The 20,158-nt window shown below is 29.2% G+C and overlaps 2 protein-coding genes across 4 annotated transcripts; both read right to left on the reverse strand.

Annotated features, from left to right (window-relative positions):
* Positions 1-825: 825 nt before the first annotated feature.
* LOC115246305 (dnaJ homolog subfamily C member 7) lies at positions 826-5,473 on the reverse strand. Of its 2 annotated transcripts, XR_003885649.1 has the most exons (11): positions 5,317-5,473; positions 5,052-5,176; positions 4,786-4,974; positions 4,592-4,710; positions 4,347-4,500; positions 4,110-4,274; positions 3,771-3,939; positions 3,152-3,298; positions 2,927-3,079; positions 2,555-2,819; positions 826-1,516 (listed from the first exon to the last, which is right to left on the reverse strand). XR_003885649.1 is itself a non-coding variant. In XM_029825019.1 (10 exons), exons 2-10 carry the CDS (start codon positions 5,172-5,174, stop codon positions 2,710-2,712), a joined length of 1,329 nt encoding a protein of 442 aa, XP_029680879.1. In that variant the 5' UTR covers positions 5,175-5,176; positions 5,317-5,473; the 3' UTR covers positions 1,864-2,709. The 2 variants fall into 2 exon arrangements, 1 of the variants encoding a protein (XP_029680879.1); XM_029825019.1 differs by lacking the exon at positions 826-1,516 and having other exon boundaries at positions 1,864-2,819.
* A 555-nt stretch (positions 5,474-6,028) lies between these two features.
* On the reverse strand, positions 6,029-18,672 carry LOC115246306 (phosphoenolpyruvate carboxykinase [GTP]-like). 2 transcript variants are annotated; one of them, XM_029825020.1, is made up of 8 exons: positions 17,614-18,672; positions 12,342-12,602; positions 11,358-11,542; positions 10,390-10,784; positions 7,814-8,161; positions 7,470-7,736; positions 6,941-7,339; positions 6,031-6,431 (listed from the first exon to the last, which is right to left on the reverse strand). In XM_029825020.1, exons 1-8 carry the CDS (start codon positions 17,841-17,843, stop codon positions 6,372-6,374), a joined length of 2,145 nt encoding a protein of 714 aa, XP_029680880.1. In that variant the 5' UTR covers positions 17,844-18,672; the 3' UTR covers positions 6,031-6,371. The 2 variants fall into 2 exon arrangements, with proteins under 2 accessions (XP_029680881.1, XP_029680880.1); XM_029825021.1 differs by lacking the exons at positions 6,941-7,339; positions 17,614-18,672 and adding an exon at positions 14,853-15,905 and having other exon boundaries at positions 6,029-6,830.
* Positions 18,673-20,158: the final 1,486 nt, after the last annotated feature.

Raw genomic sequence — 20,158 nt, forward strand, 5'->3', positions numbered from 1 at the left:
CAACACTATTAACATTTTATATGCTAAAAAAAACAATATTGCACAAGATATCGCGAATTTTTAAGATTTTATGACATTTTGCGAAAATCTGACATCTGATAGTATCACTGGCGACCATATAAACGTGGAAAAAAAAATAATTAACGCTGTCAACAATTAAAATTCCTTAAAAACAATAGAACACGGTTAAAACTATAGGAAAATATAATTAATTATGCTTATATAAATTTGTAAATAATAAAAAGCTATATAAATTAAAACCATGATTTGATAATACCTAAAATGCTTAATATTTTTGTTTCAAGAATAAGAAAAAAGTGAAAGCAATTTATTGTAAATATCTTCTATACACACACACTATATTTAAAAACTAGGAAAAGAATTATTAAGAATTATTAAAATTAAAAAATTTAAGAAAATTTATTTCTCTCATTTTACTTGCGCATATACATAAAAATACTTCAATTATAATTTATTATCGCTGTAGTATATACTAAAATAATAAAACATCAGCGCAACTAATAAAACATTAATAAATCCGTAATGCTTCTTCGCATTTCTGATCCACAATTATGTATTTAGCACGGACATACACCAATCAACTGTTTTACCATAGCATTGAAAAATGAATCTCGCCAAGTAGTTCCGCCGGTTCTAAAATAGATCTAGTTGTCGATACTGTACGAGTTAGAAAAAGCGTCTTTCAAAAAACGGCGGCGTGGCCTCTCTCTGGTTATATTAAATGCGTATCCATATATATCGAAAAAGTAAGAGATGCTAGCAATACAAGTGTATATAGTCAAAGAATTTTCCAATATACAAATATTTAAGTTTGCATTGTTTTAATCAATATTCTTACAATCATTTTGCTCTGAGTCGTAGCAATGAATTTATAACTAGGCATAAAATTAAGGAAAAACTAAATTTTGTTAATATAGCCAAATCTCTCTATTTCAGAGAATAGATTTTCTGTAAATTTTAAGTTTTATCCCTTTATATATTACAAGTAAGAATAGGAATTAAAACGAGAATCTAAAATAAAAAGGAAAAAAATGCGCTCGGTCTCAACGATTCCAAAAGAAAGAGATTTGACTGTACATCAAACATATTTTTCAATAATTAGTGAAATTATAGTAAATCTTCGGTTTTACGAACTTTTAAACACAGTTCCGGTAATTAATACCAAAATGTAAATAAAAGTTAAAGTTGTCATCTTTTTCAATATATTAAATATTAAATAATATGTTGAACTTAATGAGACAACAAATAGTTATTTAAGATTTGAATTAAAAAATATAATTCAAAAAGGTTTCGTCAGGTACCAGCATGTTTCAGGTCTCCAAACTGCCTGCTTGCACTTTGACGTTAACCTTAACCTTAACATTCTTAATTAATGCATTAAAACGAAGATTTATCCTATATAATATAACAGGATTGTAAATGTAATATTTACAATAGTATAGTCATGCTTAAATAAATTACTTATGTAACTGCATATAATTGCGCGGATGAATGCCTATTTTAGTATATACTAAAATAATAAAACATCAGCGCAACTAATAAAACATTAATAAATCCGTAATGCTTCTTCGCATTTCTGATCCACAATTATGTATTTAGCACGGACATACACCAATCAACTGTTTTACCATAGCATTGAAAAATGAATCTCGCCAAGTAGTTCCGCCGGTTCTAAAATAGATCTAGTTGTCGATACTGTACGAGTTAGAAAAAGCGTCTTTCAAAAAACGGCGGCGTGGCCTCTCTCTGGTTATATTAAATGCGTATCCATATATATCGAAAAAGTAAGAGATGCTAGCAATACAAGTGTATATAGTCAAAGAATTTTCCAATATACAAATATTTAAGTTTGCATTGTTTTAATCAATATTCTTACAATCATTTTGCTCTGAGTCGTAGCAATGAATTTATAACTAGGCATAAAATTAAGGAAAAACTAAATTTTGTTAATATAGCCAAATCTCTCTATTTCAGAGAATAGATTTTCTGTAAATTTTAAGTTTTATCCCTTTATATATTACAAGTAAGAATAGGAATTAAAACGAGAATCTAAAATAAAAAGGAAAAAAATGCGCTCGGTCTCAACGATTCCAAAAGAAAGAGATTTGACTGTACATCAAACATATTTTTCAATAATTAGTGAAATTATAGTAAATCTTCGGTTTTACGAACTTTTAAACACAGTTCCGGTAATTAATACCAAAATGTAAATAAAAGTTAAAGTTGTCATCTTTTTCAATATATTAAATATTAAATAATATGTTGAACTTAATGAGACAACAAATAGTTATTTAAGATTTGAATTAAAAAATATAATTCAAAAAGGTTTCGTCAGGTACCAGCATGTTTCAGGTCTCCAAACTGCCTGCTTGCACTTTGACGTTAACCTTAACCTTAACATTCTTAATTAATGCATTAAAACGAAGATTTATCCTATATAATATAACAGGATTGTAAATGTAATATTTACAATAGTATAGTCATGCTTAAATAAATTACTTATGTAACTGCATATAATTGCGCGGATGAATGCCTATTTCAAGATTACGAAACGCAAATAACTACATCATATTGCATCGTCGATGTAAATATTTAAAAAATTCGATGCAGTATTTACTAAAATAGATTCAAATATCATATACACAGCTATATTGAGATGTAATGTATTATGCTTTTCGGGAAATATTCTTAACCTGGAAATTGAAATTGGAAACTACCAGGAAAGCCATCCTGAAACTGAAATTGAAAACCTCCTCCATCTTGACAGAAAAAGTGGAACATAGCATTGGGATCCATATCTGGGAATAAAGAAAAGTATTATACAATATACAAAATAACATAATAAAAAAAGCATAAAATATACAAGATTATAATTACTAGCATATTAGCAAATAGGAATATTAACCTTGAAAACTGCTCTCATTATCATCTAGATCATGGCCACGATCATAACGAGATCGTTTTTTGGGATCTGAGAGAATTCCATAAGCTTCTCCAACTTCTTTAAATTTTTTTTCTTGTTCTCTTTTTTCCCCTTCACTGGCATTGGCATGACGATCTATAAAATAAATATAATAAGAACACATAATTACAATTAGTTATGTAACAAACAGTTATTTTTGTTTTTTACCTGGATGGTGATCTAGAGCTCGTTTCCTATATGCTTTTTTGATATCTTCAGTTGATGCATTTTTATCAATACCTAGAATTTTGTAATAATCTTTCCTCTTGGACTTTCTTAGCAGTAATTTTGCTTTTGCAAGTAATCGTTTGGTTTCTACAAAAATTATAAAACAGTGTCTCAAAATTAGATATTCTTTTAATAACAAATTTTTTATCAACTTGAAATAAATTTTTTTAAAGCAAAAATATATTGAGCTATCAATAACTTTTGAATTATAAGAACTTAAAAAAGGACTTTTTGGAAACTATACTTTTGAAAGCTAAATGAATAGCAAAACTATATTATTAAATTAATAATTTCAGTTTAATTTAATAGAATATTAATTTAAGATTTTTAGAAATATGATCCAAAAACTTGGAAATAGCAAATGATTTCTTTTCACACTTTTGCTAAGAAAAATATTTCAAATTGGCCAAAGAATTTAACATTAAGATTCAATGCTTTAAAACACTACGGAGAATAATATATATGTAGACATTATGCTCATTAATTTTCTGCGCACATTATTCCTGTAAATATTTTCACTAATATTATATACATTATAGTTAGTAAATAAAATTCGTACCACGATTATTCTTATCCATTTTACATGCTTGTTCGAGATCTCGGACTGCTTCTTCATATTCTTCAACTTCCATATAAATGGTTGCTCTTTTGATAAGAGCTTTCAAATAATTTTCATTAAGTATTAGGGCATGAGTACATTCTGCTATAGACTCATTCAATCTCCCTAACTAAAAACAAATAAAATAAATGTCAAATGAATAGTTTTTTCATATATTCCATGTACCATAATACTGCAGCTTTTGAAAATTCACATATATAAATAATTGTACTATATAGAGATAATATTTATATAAATATATTAATTTTGAAAGTGCAAATTGCATGTTCAATGCAATACCTTAGCTGCTACTGTTGCTTTGTTGAAATGTAATTTAGCATTAGTCATAATATTGTGTGGATCAATAGTTAATGCTTCGTTATAAAGATTATATGCTTCTTGATATTGCTCCCTTTTAAATGCTGCATTGCCTTCTTCTTTTTTCTTTTTTAAACATTTTGCTCTCTAACAAAATTAAAAAATGTATGGAAAAGATGTGTCTACTTAATATAAATCAGAACTTTTTTTTCTATCTACCTTGTATATTTCTAAAGCTCTGGCATGGTCTGGTGCAAGTCGCAGTACTTGTTGAAAATGTGTAAAAGCTCTATCAATATCATCTTGGAAATATAAGCACATTCCGCGGATATATATCGCATCAGCATTTTGCTTATCAATGTGTAAGGTATCACTGAGGCAGGATAAAATTTATACAGATTTATGAATGCATGTTTTATACATATTATGTTTTATACAACTTTAAATTTAATAAAGCAACTTACTTTGCAATATCCTGAGCTTCTTGGTATCTTCCTAAAAGAGCTAGACACTCTGCTTTGGTTAGCTTAAAACGTGTGCTAGATGTGCTTATGTCACAACAACGATCCATACAATATACGACCTACAAAGGATTTAATTCAATAATTATGTAATCTCAGTGGAATGCTAATAAAAAAATATGTAATAAATTCTTTACCTTGCGATAATCCTTAACATTATAAGCAGCATCAGCATCTTTAAGAAATTTGTGTACATATGCTAAGTCTCTTTGCTCTGCAGCTATTGATTCATTATTAGGATCAAACTCTAGAAGTTTTTTTAATATGGTTTCAACTTCTACAAGCTCACCCATGATCAAGTAACATTTGATCATTCTTATGTATGCCTAAAAATAAATATTGTCAGAAAGTAAACATATAATACAATAAATACAATAATCAGCGGATAAAATCATCAACATACTTTGGAATATGTTGGTTCTAATTCGATACATTTTTTAGCATCTGTTAATGCATCTCGATATTGTCCAAGCATCATGTAACATGCTGCTCTATTGCTATAGTAACGCAATACATTAGGACACATTGCTGAAATATTTTACAATCATTATTATTATTTATAAAAATAATAGCCGTAAAATTATTAAAATAACTACATTTTATATTTTATTAAATTATCCTTTATTGTTTAAAAAAATAGACAGTATATAATATTTTAAAATATTTACCAATAATTTCATTGTAACCAATCAATGCCTTTTTATATTGTTTTTGAATATAATACTGATTAGCTACATCCTTTTTTGATTCTGCCAATCTATAAATATAAATATGTAGAGTACACACAGTAAGTTATAGTATAGGTGTTTTTCAGCAAGTTATACAGATGATACAGTGTTAGAATTCATATAATAAGCAGAATAAGGAATATAAAACTAAAATAAAAAGTTAAGCCTGTATCAGACTATACATATAAAGTTTAAAGATTGGAATTTAATTTTAATCAAAACAACAAAAAAAAACAAAATAATACTAAAATTTCTTCGTTAATCAAATTTCAATCTTCAATGGATAGTCTAATATGGGTTAATTCCTTACAATACTTTATATTTAATTCCGTATTCCTTATTCTGCTTATTGTGTCCAAGCCCTAATACTGTGCTGAATACGAAATATTGCAACTGTGACACAGAGTAATACTGCTCGACACAATAAAAACTCAAATATAAACATGTAAAACATAAACTTATAAATATATTTGAGATAAGTTAAATAAGTTTCTTTTTCATAAGTTTAAATTATTAGGAGTCATAATTCCTCCATATTTTTTGATTATTACAAAATAATGTCTGTCATACATTTTCTTAAAAATATCTTTTTTCTTTGTTTTATATAGAAAAATAAAAAAAATATTAATTTATTTTAATACACGATTAAAACTTAATTATTAAGACATTAAAATTGTAACATTAGAAATTAAAAAAACATGTTTGATTTTTTCTGTTCTATAAACATAAACAATTACAATCCTCTTTCTCTCTCTAACGCAAAATTAATATTACTTACTTTTTCTGCATCTTATTATACAACGTTTTACATTAAGCAGGATTTCTTACATTTTTCACATTTGTACCATTATTATATCAATAAAAAAAATCATTATTTCAAATTTACTATTCTTAAAAATTTACTAATTTTATATTAACTTCGTAATTTGATATTAAAATTACGAATATTTGAAGAATATAATTATAGATCAAAATATAATTATCAAATTAAGAATTTAAAGATTATTAATATTATCAGTGAGACGAGTTAGCTCCATTGCTATAGCGTCAGGTAAATCGCTTCCCACTTGAGCATCAAAGTATTCTCTTAAATCTTCGACCTCTTTCCGCCAGAAATTTTTTGGAAGTCTAAGCAATTCCGTCATATTTACGTTATCGTTGAGATTTTCCAAATTGATAGATCCTGGTTTTGGCAATAAGCCAATAGCTGATTCTTCGGCAATGTCTTCGCCGTCGATCCTTCGAAGGATCCAGTCGAGAACGCGAGAGTTCTCACCGAATCCTGGCCATAAAAATTTTCCGTCCAAATCTTTTCTAAACCAATTTACGTGAAATATCGCTGGTAGCTTAGCATGCTCCACATGCTCCATGCTTAACCAGTGGGCGAGATAGTGTCCAAAATTATAACCAAAGAAGGGTCTCATGGCAAACGGATCGTGCATGATTATTTTACCCTGCAAAATATATTTTAACTTTAGTTGAATTCTCAATTAGTCTTTCATAACTTTCCATCTTGAAATGTATTTTAAAACCGAGTTAGCTCCATTGCTATAGCGTCAGGTAAATCGCTTCCCACTTGAGCATCAAAGTATTCTCTTAAATCTTCGACCTCTTTCCGCCAGAAATTTTTTGGAAGTCTAAGCAATTCCGTCATATTTACGTTATCGTTGAGATTTTCCAAATTGATAGATCCTGGTTTTGGCAATAAGCCAATAGCTGATTCTTCGGCAATGTCTTCGCCGTCGATCCTTCGAAGGATCCAGTCGAGAACGCGAGAGTTCTCACCGAATCCTGGCCATAAAAATTTTCCGTCCAAATCTTTTCTAAACCAATTTACGTGAAATATCGCTGGTAGCTTAGCATGCTCCACATGCTCCATGCTTAACCAGTGGGCGAGATAGTGTCCAAAATTATAACCAAAGAAGGGTCTCATGGCAAACGGATCGTGCATGATTATTTTACCCTGCAAAATATATTTTAACTTTAGTTGAATTCTCAATTAGTCTTTCATAACTTTCCATCTTGAAATGTATTTTAAAATTTACATATAGTTAGCATTTTTATAAAAGTTGATCAGAGTGTGTGAACAATACCTTATGTTCAGCGGCGGCTGTAGCCTCAGATCTCATTGTAGCACCGATAAAAACGCCGTGCTGCCAATTTCGGGCTTGATAAACCAAAGGTACACCTTCTGGTCTTCGGCCCCCAAATAGTATAGCATCGATCGGAACGCCAGCTGGATCTTCCCAAGAAGGATCGATAATTGGACATTGTATAGCCGGAGTGCAGAATCTTGAATTTGGATGAGCAGCTGGTTCTTTGGAACCTTTGAACCAATTGTTACCTCTCCAATCCATCACCTACGATAAAATAAAAAATTTGTTTTTTGCATTTTTAAAAAAACAATTTTTTATGTATATTGTTTCCTTATTTATACCTTGGTATTATCATCGATTTCCTTCTCCATTCCTTCCCAATACACTCCTCCATCACTAGTAGACGCTACATTGGTGAAGATGGTATTTTTGAAGATAGTCTTCATCGCATTGGGATTCGTAGTCGAGCTTGTACCAGGAGCGACCCCAAAAAATCCGTTCTCTGGATTAATGGCGCGTAAATTTCCTTTATTATCGAATCTCATCCATGCAATGTCATCCCCTACACATTCAATCTTATAACCCGGTAGACTAGGTTGCATCATAGCCAGATTCGTTTTACCGCATGCGCTCGGGAAAGCAGCGGCGATGTATCGTTTCTTGCCCTTAGGATTTGTGATACCTAATATCTGTAATCAAATATGCAAATACTATTTTCCCAGTAAACACTGTTATATTAATGTTATATGAAAGCAATAAAACAAGGGGAGGTGGGGGGGAGGAATGTTACAATTAATATACCTAAGTATTACCGGTAAGTTACTGGGTTAATTGTATTTTCCCATTCATAAATATAACATAATAAGATAATATATGTTGTATCGTTGTTACATCCTAGTTATACTGCATATAGAATTAGTATGTATAGAATGGGTATAGAATTGGTTATAGAATTGATAATTAAATAAATTTAAAAAAAAATAAATTATATGTATTTAATTTATAAAATTTGGGATTTAATTTATATAAAAATTTCGAGTTTTTGCTTCAAATAGACAGTAAATAGACTATTTCCCTACTTTACATTATTTATCCACCCAATTTCAAATAATCTATTTAATATCTTAAATCCCTTGTTGGGATTGTATCAGAAATTAAACTGACAAAGAAGAAATATACTTTAGATCGTATGTTAGTCTTGTGCAGGCTTCATATGTATTTCATGGCAAAAACTTGAATATGAGTTAATTAAGTCCGTTATAGACGCCGCATAGCGGCAAGCGATAAGGAACATATATATAACAATATTATATTGCAATAATATTCTGTTATATTACTGTTGTAATATTGCAAAATAATATGTATGGTATATTACAGTTTTATATTATATAGGGGAAGGGATACTTTATGTTATTTGTTACTTCCACGTTATATTATTGCAATAAACAGTGTTTGCTGTATTGCTCGTTGTATATACTATAGGGTGGATTAAAAAAAGTAAGGTTCCCTGTTTTATTATAATTTTTATTTACAACTCATGCACAAATTAGATTTATTGTGTTAAAATAAAAGTTAATATATATATATATATATATATATATATATATATATTATAAAATATTAATAAATTAACAAACATTAAGAGAATAAATAATAATACACAAACATTAAAATTTAAGAGTGATACAATAATTTTTTTCTAATTTTTTAATTGTTACTCATTACGTGCTTGTTATCTATAAATACTACATTTATTTAACGGATAAATGTATTGTAATCAAGGTTGAATCTATACATTTTTAAATTAATCAATTATAGAGATTCTCGTTAAAGTTAATCATAAATATCGTTTGTTTTTTCTCTCAATAACCCGGTTCCAGATAATTTTCTCTTTGTCATCTTTGGTTCGTTTTTAGCTCGGGCTTAATGAAAAGGGCAATTCAATACCTGTTTGACTTGATGCGATGATATCATGTTGTCGGTACCCAGTAACCCAGCTTCCAATGTGTCTCATCTGCCGAAGCTGTTCCGGACTCCCATCGGCCCACTAACGTAAGCGGCCGAGATATTACACGTACAACGGGTTTCGTTTTGCACCTTTTTTTTCCACCGGTTCGCGAGGCACGTGAGTCGCCGACAGGCTTCAAGCTCACATTATGGGGATATTCAGAGATTGGGACACCGATTTCTCGATTTTGAATCCTGTTATTAAAACATTAAACGTATACTGACATTAAACGTATACTGACATGTCGCGCGTATAAATGAATAACGTAGCGGATAACTGTTCTATCAAAAGTATTAAAATATATTATCTATAAACGAAGCTTTTTGCTTCCTCATAGAGGAAGCTTTGTTTTTTCATCTCAATTAAATAATTGATTTGTGTTAAATTTCAGCAAAAAGGTGATATAATAATTGCTCTTTTATAATTTATATTATATCTGAAATTTGTTTATTGTCATTAAAAAGTTTCCTGGCTGTTTTTTATTCCAAAAGACGCATGAGTGATTTTTTAAAATTACAGCAAGAGTTAAAAGCAATCAATATTTAAAGCGTACATTTTTGCATACTCATGACATCGGATATGAGACACACATATTGTTAACTTGGCATATCAGTTATGCAATCAAGCTGCAATCAAAGATGCAACCAAATGCGAAATGTAAGTAATTTAATCGGCTAAAATTCAGTTTTATATATAATGTCAGCGAATATCATTGACTTTGTTATATATATGTATATATATATATTGAAAAATAACTATTAGTTTATATTTTAACACAACAAATCCAATTTATGTTAATGGTTAATCTATTATGATAAGTAGTAAATAAAAATCGTAATAAAATAGGAAACCTTACTTTTTGATCTATTCTAGTATATTTATATATTTAAAAGATAAGAAAGAACATACAAGCATATGTTCGGCGAGCCAGCCCTCCTTTCTGGCTATTGTCGAACCAATTCGTAGCGCGAAGCATTTCTTTCCCAATAAAGAGTTTCCACCGTAACCGCTTCCATAAGACATGATCTCGTTGTTAGCGGGTTTGTGAAGGATGATCGTCCTCTCGGGATCGCACGGCCATAAATAATCTACATCGATTTTCGAATTGTGTTTTGGAACACCCACTGAGTGCAAACATTTAACGAAATCGTCGTTTCCTAGAATTTCGAGCACTTTCTCTCCCATCCTAGTCATTATTCTCATCGAGCAAACTACGTAAATCGAATCGGTGATTTCCACACCGATTTTTGAGAGCGAGGATCCTACGGGACCCATACTGAAGGGGATCACGTACATAGTACGTCCTATATTATAAAATTTTAATTATTGTTATAGTAGATGATTATAGTAGTAGGTTTTTTATTATTTAAAACACACACATATTTATATTTAATATATTATTTATATATAAAATGTTCAAAAATCAATGGATACTTTTTTAATAGCAAATTCTGTGGTTAATTTAAAGTCGATTTTTTATTAGCAGAAATGTCAAAGAAAGTCATTTATTAGCGGAAATGTCAAAGAAAGTCATTATTTCTTACAAACTTCAATTTTTTCCATCGTATATCTTAGTAACTATCAAATTAAAATTTTATTAAAATATAAATGCCATCTGAAATTAACTGAAGAATATAATTCTGTGAATCTTTTAACTCCACAAAATTTAGTTAGCAAAAAGCCCTTTTTTCAATCGTTTATAACTCGGAAATTATTGATGGCTCGACATTTTCACTAAAAAAAAATTGTCGCTAAATTATCCAGACAATCTGCTAATATTGAAAGGACATCAGGTTGTTTTAAGATCTCTTGTATAGTTTATATAATACGCGCGTATCAATAACAAATTACAAAAATGCAATAAAACTTCTACTGACCTTTCATACAGTTTGGAAAACGTTTCAAGATAGCTTGTTTCATATCATTCGGAGAGATCCAATTTCCAAGCTCTCCAATTATACCCTCACGTGGTGTAGGGACAGTGTCACTTTTCAAATCTGTGCAGATGAATGTACGTTTTTCTACGCGTGCCACATCTGCAGGATTAGTTTTCGCCAGCCAACTGCATTGAAAAAATAAACATATTACAAACATAATAAATCAATAATCTTTTAATTCTATAGAAATTCTGTGATTTTGATACTTGATATAATGTATGATAATTATTATACGATATTTCTCATTAAACAATAGGTGAAATCAGTTGAAAAGTAAATATTTTAGATATTTTGTGTGTGTGTGTGTATATATATATATATATATATATATATATATATATATATATATATATATCTTTGTAAAGCAATCGCTCTAATTTAATCTACACTATAATATAAAGAGATAAAGTTTGTTTGTTCCATTCGGGGTAATCTCAGAAACTACTAAACTGATTTAAAAAGATCTTTCACTGATGGATAGCTTAGATCTTCCTAAATAACATAGGCTATATATTATCGCGTTGCAACATTTAGGAGCCGAGTAGTAAAGAAAAACGTGCGTGAAGTACCGAGTGCGCGAAGCGCGCGAGGAAAAAACGCCAGCTAGTAATTAATAAGATCAGATATATGATTCAATATGTTTAATCGATTTTTATGTATATTTTTTAATGAATTATCCTAAAATGGGCCATTAGAAATAATGATTTAATAACAGTTTTTTAAAATGAAATACACAACTAGTGTGTTTTATTTCGACTTTATTCTGCTATAAAAAGACAATTAATATGTTAAGAATGTTTCGTAAAAGTCCTCATTTTGATTATTATAATTCTTTAAATTTTATCAAATAGGAAAATTAAAACTTAACACACAAATATAATATAATAAAATACTTTATGGCGCGAATGAATATGAAACACTCACCAATTTTCATATTTAGGCAAATTCTTGATAGTCCCACTTTTCTGGAGAATTTTCAGCATTTGCATATATTCAATGTCTGTACCGTTGCATATGTAAATATCCTTAGGACAGCAAAGCGAAGCGCATTCCTCGATGTAATGGCGAATTTTTGACGAGATTTCTATCGTGCATGCGTTTAATAATGGTACTTTATTAATATAATCGTATCCATTTTTGGTCAATGGATCTTTTGCTGCGTGAGTTACAATAAATTTCGGCATTCTGAAAAAAATACAGATACATGTTGAACAAAGACAATATCGCGCAAATGAAAATGTATCGCGAATATATTGAGTATATTATATACCTTATTTTTTTTCGTCAATAAATATTCTTTAACAAATTCTTTAAAATTTATATTTCTTTTAAAATTTTTTCTTTGCGTAAATATATATGATTGAACGATATCGTTTTAACTAAGAGTTCGGTTGATGAATCGGAACTAAAGCCACCCGACTGAGAAAATGTTCGGGAAAGAACTGATTACAAATAACTGTGGCCCGTTTCTAATATTTTAGGTATACTGTTTAAAGACTGGGTAAAAAAATTCTGTTTTAGATAAAATCCTATTTAGATGGCTGGCTATACTAATCAGTATATAGATAATTTTAATTTTTAATAGCAGACACTGTTAAAAGAGCATTTTCTAAACGAAAAATAGCCAGAAACTAGTCAGGCCAACGGATCAGTAAGTGATAATTAGTTTATGTCTAGTCAAAGGTCAGAATATTCTGGTTATTATTTTATGGCCAATAACTATAGTTAACAATTAGATAAGATAAACTGAATAACAACTAGAATGCACAATATTCTGGCTATTATTTTTTACACGCGTATGCTTAAAAACTAACCAGAGTTGACTGATTGTGAGTTATAATAGTATAATTTAAACATTTTTTAACTTGATGTTGACCATTATATCATTTAACTTTTTCTTTTATCTTTATATATATATGTTCATTACAATTATTATAACTTCCAATTATAATAATTAATTGAAACTTAAATATAAAGATAAAATATATAAAATATATGAAAGAAATTGTTGTTAAGCTATTATTATTAGAAAAGTAAAATGTTTATTAATTTCAGTCAACCGTACTTAGTTTTTAATCAAATAATGTCCAAAAATAACAGCTAGAATATTGTTACTTAATTAACTGCTTTTACAGCAGTAAATTGCAAATTAAATGATTAATTATATGATTAAATGTTATTATTTTCTGATAGTTTTTTTTTATCATCAAATGTAACAAGATTGATAAAATCTCGATACTCTTAATCTCGGCTACTATAATAATATTTTAAAATTAATAAAAACACATAATAAAATAAGAAAATATCAATAACAATAAATATATCAATAACATTAGAACTATAATCAGAAATTATTTTTCACTTGCGGTCTTCGATTTTTTTTACACTTTACAATTTATTACTTTATTAGTTTAAATGTTAATTTTTATTATTTGTTCATATTATTCAAAGACAAAAAAAAAGATAAGAACTATTTGATATATTTGAGTCAAAACAATATCGTTAAATCATAATAAAAATTGAAACATAAATTTTTTGATGGCAATTTTTCTTCAAATTCCAAAGGAATAAACTTTATATGTGACAAATTTGAAATAATTTCTGATATTAAGAAAACGACAGAAAAAATATGATTTAGCAAAAATTTACGTTTATCATTATTTAGAAAGAATCAGATTTATATCTTTATGACAAGTCGTGTGACTGAACTTGAAATATATGATATGTCGCGCATAAATAAGACTGAAAACTCTTGTGTCCTCATTGCAGCTATATTGAATTACAATGTCAGAAGCGAGAAATTATGTGAATCTTTTTCTTGTAAAATAAACAAGTTTTTTTGTATGCCACTATTTTCGTATTCAATATTGTGGATTAGTAAAACGTATCAAAAACTTTTTTTGTATTACTCTGAATTAATAAATGCATGTATAGCTTATTTGTATGTGTCTTGCATTCATAGCAAAAGTAGATCTTATGATAATCGATAAAGATTTATAGCTCTTTATTAATCTATGAATCGAAAAAAGAATCTTGGATCTATTTTATTAATTGTATTATCATATAAATATTTCACAAGAAAAAATTCACCTAATTTCTACTTTCTGACATCAGAAATTCAATATGATGTTAGTGAAGGAGCTTTAATAAAGAATTAATATATTATACAGTTAGGAAGACAAGATAAAGTCATACTCAAATTATATAAATTATAGCAATGCTTGTTCTGTCTATAACTGTTGTTCAAATCAATGTAGAACAATTGTTCTTTGAACTGAAATTTATATTATTTCTCTTAAACTATTTGTTAAAGCTGACATAGAATATCTTTTCCTAAAGAGAAAACATACGTTATCGTTTTTTTAATTTTATTTTTGTATTGTATTGTTTAATGTAATATATACTTGAGGATTAGAAAAGAGAGCAGGTACTTACTGTGAATTATAAATATCGATTCCGTGCGGCATCCTACGGACTCTTTCGAGCGCAAAAATAGACGGTGCGAAGAAATGTGCAGAACGATTAATCTTTGGATCATGAATCGAAGTTAAGCTGAGCGGATTGTCGTTAACGAAACATCTGATGGAGAAATCCCTTTTGCTGTCAGATCGTCGCGAAATTCTCGTCAGATTCTTCCAGCTGACACGATAAAGTTTGGACGGCATGTTGTCAAAACGCTGGCTTTATATGCGATAACTGAACGTATTTCTTTTGCGGGCGAACCCTAGCAATCTTCTTATTCAATTGATTGATAAGAAGTCACTTCGTTAAACTTCCGGTTAATAGTAGGGGGCGTGAAATTGTGACGTCTCGGACGATCCCATGAACGATGACCGCAAAATAACAGTCGCGACTAAAGATCAGCTGATGCGCTTCTGAATGTCACACTGTTGCTTTCTGTTATATCCTTAATGATTCAAGTCACTGGACCGGATGCTGTTCCAGGAAAGCTATTCGATGGCGATTAGATTAATATTAAATCGAATCGGTCGAACGGGCGAATTTTATACCGAAAGCCGCTCTCACTGTTTTATTTATGTACTTGCCAATCGACTTTCCGCTATCTGTTTTGCGTGAACGACTTATTTACCGTCCGTCAAACGAGTAAGACCACTATTCGCAATCCACATTTCACACAATTATCTAACTCCGATGAAAGGATCGTGTCTTTTATTCGGGTACTCAAGAGTCTGCTCAGCATTTCGTGCGAAATATTGATAAGTGATAATGAGATTCGTAGAAGAAGAACTTTAATACTCGTGTTTACGAGTGGGAGATATATATGTCACTTTTCTCGAGAGAGAAAGAGTTATAGCATCGGGATCATATTATCATCATCACAAGTCTCATTTACTATGCGTAATATAGATTTTTCGATAGTCAACACATGTATGTGTTGAAAAAAAAGTAATATAGAATATAGGATATTGAATATATGCACGTGTATCAAATATGATACAATATAATATTTGACACACACACATACACATATATATTTATATTAATATATATACTAAAAATGACTATATCTACTATGACTATAAAATGAAAAACAATAATTAACATTTGCCAAAAATAATTTTAATTTTTATATTTTTTCTAAAACATATTTAGCCGATGTTTTCCGGTAATATAATATCTATTTGATTTGTATGAAAATTATTTTAAATCAAAATAAAATGTAAAAGAAAACATTACAACTGTAATTTTTGTTATAATATGATAAAAAAAAAAATAAAAAAGATGTAGGTGGATGTGGAAGGAGGAAGGCAGATAAGTGAATGAGTGAGTGAATGGTTGAGTGGGATAGTGTGTATGTGTGTATGTAGTACTTTTCCTATAGAGCTAATACTACATGCATCAGTATACAAATTGAGAAATAAGGAAAAAATTATACATTATAAAGATATTCAAAGAAGAGAAAATTAAATCTATCAATTAAATAATTAGAGACAGACGAAAAAGATCTTATACTTTATTCTTATAACACGAAAAAAAACAGCGTGTGTCTTTTTAAAAAACCGTAGGTGACATTAAGTTAAATAAATATAAATTCTTTAATAATATAATGTAAAACATTTGACATATGTAAAGTTACTATATATGATTCAATATAATTAATAATAAACTGAAATATTTTATTTTAATATATAAGTCATTTTATTTACATATATAGCTATGTTTCTCCGCGATATCGCTGAAAATTTTAGATTATTTCTCGTGTCTTAAAACTTATACGTGTCCGTACGTTATAATATTCCAGAGTCTCTCGCATTTACTCCCAAATCATAAACTTGGGAATGGCAAATAAATAAAACGGGATATTGATAATATAAAAGATCTCGGTGTAACAAGTCCACTTGCATCTAATATGCTATCGTTAAAAAATTAGTTGTTGAGATAACAGAAATCGCTTCTTACATACAAAATACATAGCAAATGATGCAATACAATTTAAAATCTCGCGTGTGTTTCATATTCAAGAAATATGACATATATACATAGGTGGATATTGACAAATAAACAGAAATATATATATTATACATACACAAACATAAGTTTGCTTTGTTATTTTTACTGTTCTAACAAAAGCGAGAAACGACATTGTCATCTCGCTATGTCTTTTATCGCAACACATATCGAATTTATATAATTATCGCACCCAGACAGTAGGTGGACTACGGACCAGAACCAGGAGCGGATACTATCGAGGTTACAACAAATTAGTATCTGTCAGTGACGGCTGCACAATCGACAAAGTGCCAAGAGATTGTATAGGTATAGCTAAATCATGTAATTTATGCAATATATAAATTTATACATTAATTATACATATACGATTTTAATTAATAGAAACAAATCAAGTTTATAAATAATTATTTCGCATATATAATCATAATTTTTAATATAACATAATGTACAATAAAGTATAAATATAAATATAAATATAAATACAAATATAAACATAAATATAAATATTAAATGTATATAAAAACATTAAAAAAAGATCTTATACTTTACAATTGTTCTTTGAACTGAAATTTATATTATTTCTCTTAAACTATTTGTTAAAGCTGACATAGAATATCTTTTCCTAAAGAGAAAACATACGTTATCGTTTTTTTAATTTTATTTTTGTATTGTATTGTTTAATGTGATATATACTTGAGGATTAGAAAAGAGAGCAGGTACTTACTGTGAATTATAAATATCGATTCCGTGCGGCATCCTACGGACTCTTTCGAGCGCAAAAATAGACGGTGCGAAGAAATGTGCAGAACGATTAATCTTTGGATCATGAATCGAAGTTAAGCTGAGCGGATTGTCGTTAACGAAACATCTGATGGAGAAATCCCTTTTGCTGTCAGATCGTCGCGAAATTCTCGTCAGATTCTTCCAGCTGACACGATAAAGTTTGGACGGCATGTTGTCAAAACGCTGGCTTTATATGCGATAACTGAACGTATTTCTTTTGCGGGCGAACCCTAGCAATCTTCTTATTCAATTGATTGATAAGAAGTCACTTCGTTAAACTTCCGGTTAATAGTAGGGGGCGTGAAATTGTGACGTCTCGGACGATCCCATGAACGATGACCGCAAAATAACAGTCGCGACTAAAGATCAGCTGATGCGCTTCTGAATGTCACACTGTTGCGTTCTGTTATATCCTTAATGATTCAAGTCACTGGACCGGATGCTGTTCCAGGAAAGCTATTCGATGGCGATTAGATTAATATTAAATCGAATCGGTCGAACGGGCGAATTTTATACCGAAAGCCGCTCTCACTGTTTTATTTATGTACTTGCCAATCGACTTTCCGCTATCTGTTTTGCGTGAACGACTTATTTACCGTCCGTCAAACGAGTAAGACCACTATTTGCAATCCACATTTCACACAATTATCTAACTCCGATGAAAGGATCGTGTCTTTTATTCGGGTACTCAAGAGTCTGCTCAGCATTTCGTGCGAAATATTGATAAGTGATAATGAGATTCGTAGAAGAAGAACTTTAATACTCGTGTTTACGAGTGGGAGATATATATGTCACTTTTCTCGAGAGAGAAAGAGTTATAGCATCGGGATCATATTATCATCATCACAAGTCTCATTTACTATGCGTAATATAGATTTTTCGATAGTCAACACATGTATGTGTTGAAAAAAAAGTAATATAGAATATAGGATATTGAATATATGCACGTGTATCAAATATGATACAATATAATATTTGACACACACACATACACATATATATTTATATTAATATATATACTAAAAATGACTATATCTACTATGACTATAAAATGAAAAACGATAATTAACATTTGCCAAAAATAATTTTAATTTTTATATTTTTTCTAAAACATATTTAGCCGATGTTTTCCGGTAATATAATATCTATTTGATTTGTATGAAAATTATTTTAAATCAAAATAAAATGTAAAAGAAAACATTACAACTGTAATTTTTGTTATAATATGATAAAAAAAAAAATAAAAAAGATGTTGGGAGATGTGGAAAAAAAAAAATAAAAAAGATGTAGGTGGATGTGGAAGGAGGAAGGCAGATAAGTGAATGAGTGAGTGAATGGTTGAGTGGGATAGTGTGTATGTGCATGTAGAGTACTTTTCCTATAGAGCTAATACTACATGCATCAGTATACAAATTGAGAAATAAGGAAAAAATTATACATTATAAAGATATTCAAAGAAGAGAAAATTAAATCTATCAATTAAATAATTAGAGACAGACGTGTTTAAAAATATATTGTTAGATTATATCATATCTGCATGCTTTACATAAAAATTTAGAAACAGATTTGTGTAAATTTTAGTATCTATTTTCCGATTAAACTTGTATATATAAAAAATATGATGCACATGCGCATTTTTAATTATATACTATTATAGAATAGATAAAAAAATAGATGACTATCGTTTACAGTTTTCTAAAATATCTTATGCATGATCTTTCTTTTTCTTTCTCTCTCTTTCTCGCACGATTGCAAGATCGTAAATATTGAAAACATTCAATCTTTCTTCGCACGTGCGAAATAAAACTAATATCTCATTTAACTCTGCCGAAAGAACTTATATTTCAGTTAAATTATTTTGAGAATGATTACAAATAAATAGTGAAACGGGATATTGATAATATAAAAGATCTCGGTGTAACAAGTCCACTTGCATCTAATATGCTATCGTTAAAAAATTAGTTGAAAAGATAACAGAAATCGCTTCTTACATACAAAATACATAGCAAATGATGCAATACAATTTAAAATCTCGCGTGTGTTTCATATTCAAGAAATATGACATATATACATAGGTGGATATTGACAAATAAACAGAAATATATATATTATACATACACAAACATAAGTTTGCTTTGTTATTTTTACTGTTCTAACAAAAGCGAGAAACGACATTGTCATCTCGCTATGTCTTTTATCGCAACACATATCGAATTTATATAATTATCGCACCCAGACAGTAGGTGGACTACGGACCAGAACCAGGAGCGGATACTATCGAGGTTACAACAAATTAGTATCTGTCAGTGACGGCTGCACAATCGACAAAGTGCCAAGAGATTGTATAGGTATAGCTAAATCATGTAATTTATGCAATATATAAATTTATACATTAATTATACATATACGATTTTAATTAATAGAAACAAATCAAGTTTATAAATAATTATTTCGCATATATAATCATAATTTTTAATATAACATAA

The sequence above is a fragment of the Formica exsecta genome, unplaced genomic scaffold (assembly GCF_003651465.1).
Source record: "Formica exsecta isolate Colony F162 unplaced genomic scaffold, ASM365146v1 scaffold147, whole genome shotgun sequence".
NCBI classification, from domain to species: domain Eukaryota; kingdom Metazoa; phylum Arthropoda; class Insecta; order Hymenoptera; family Formicidae; genus Formica; species Formica exsecta.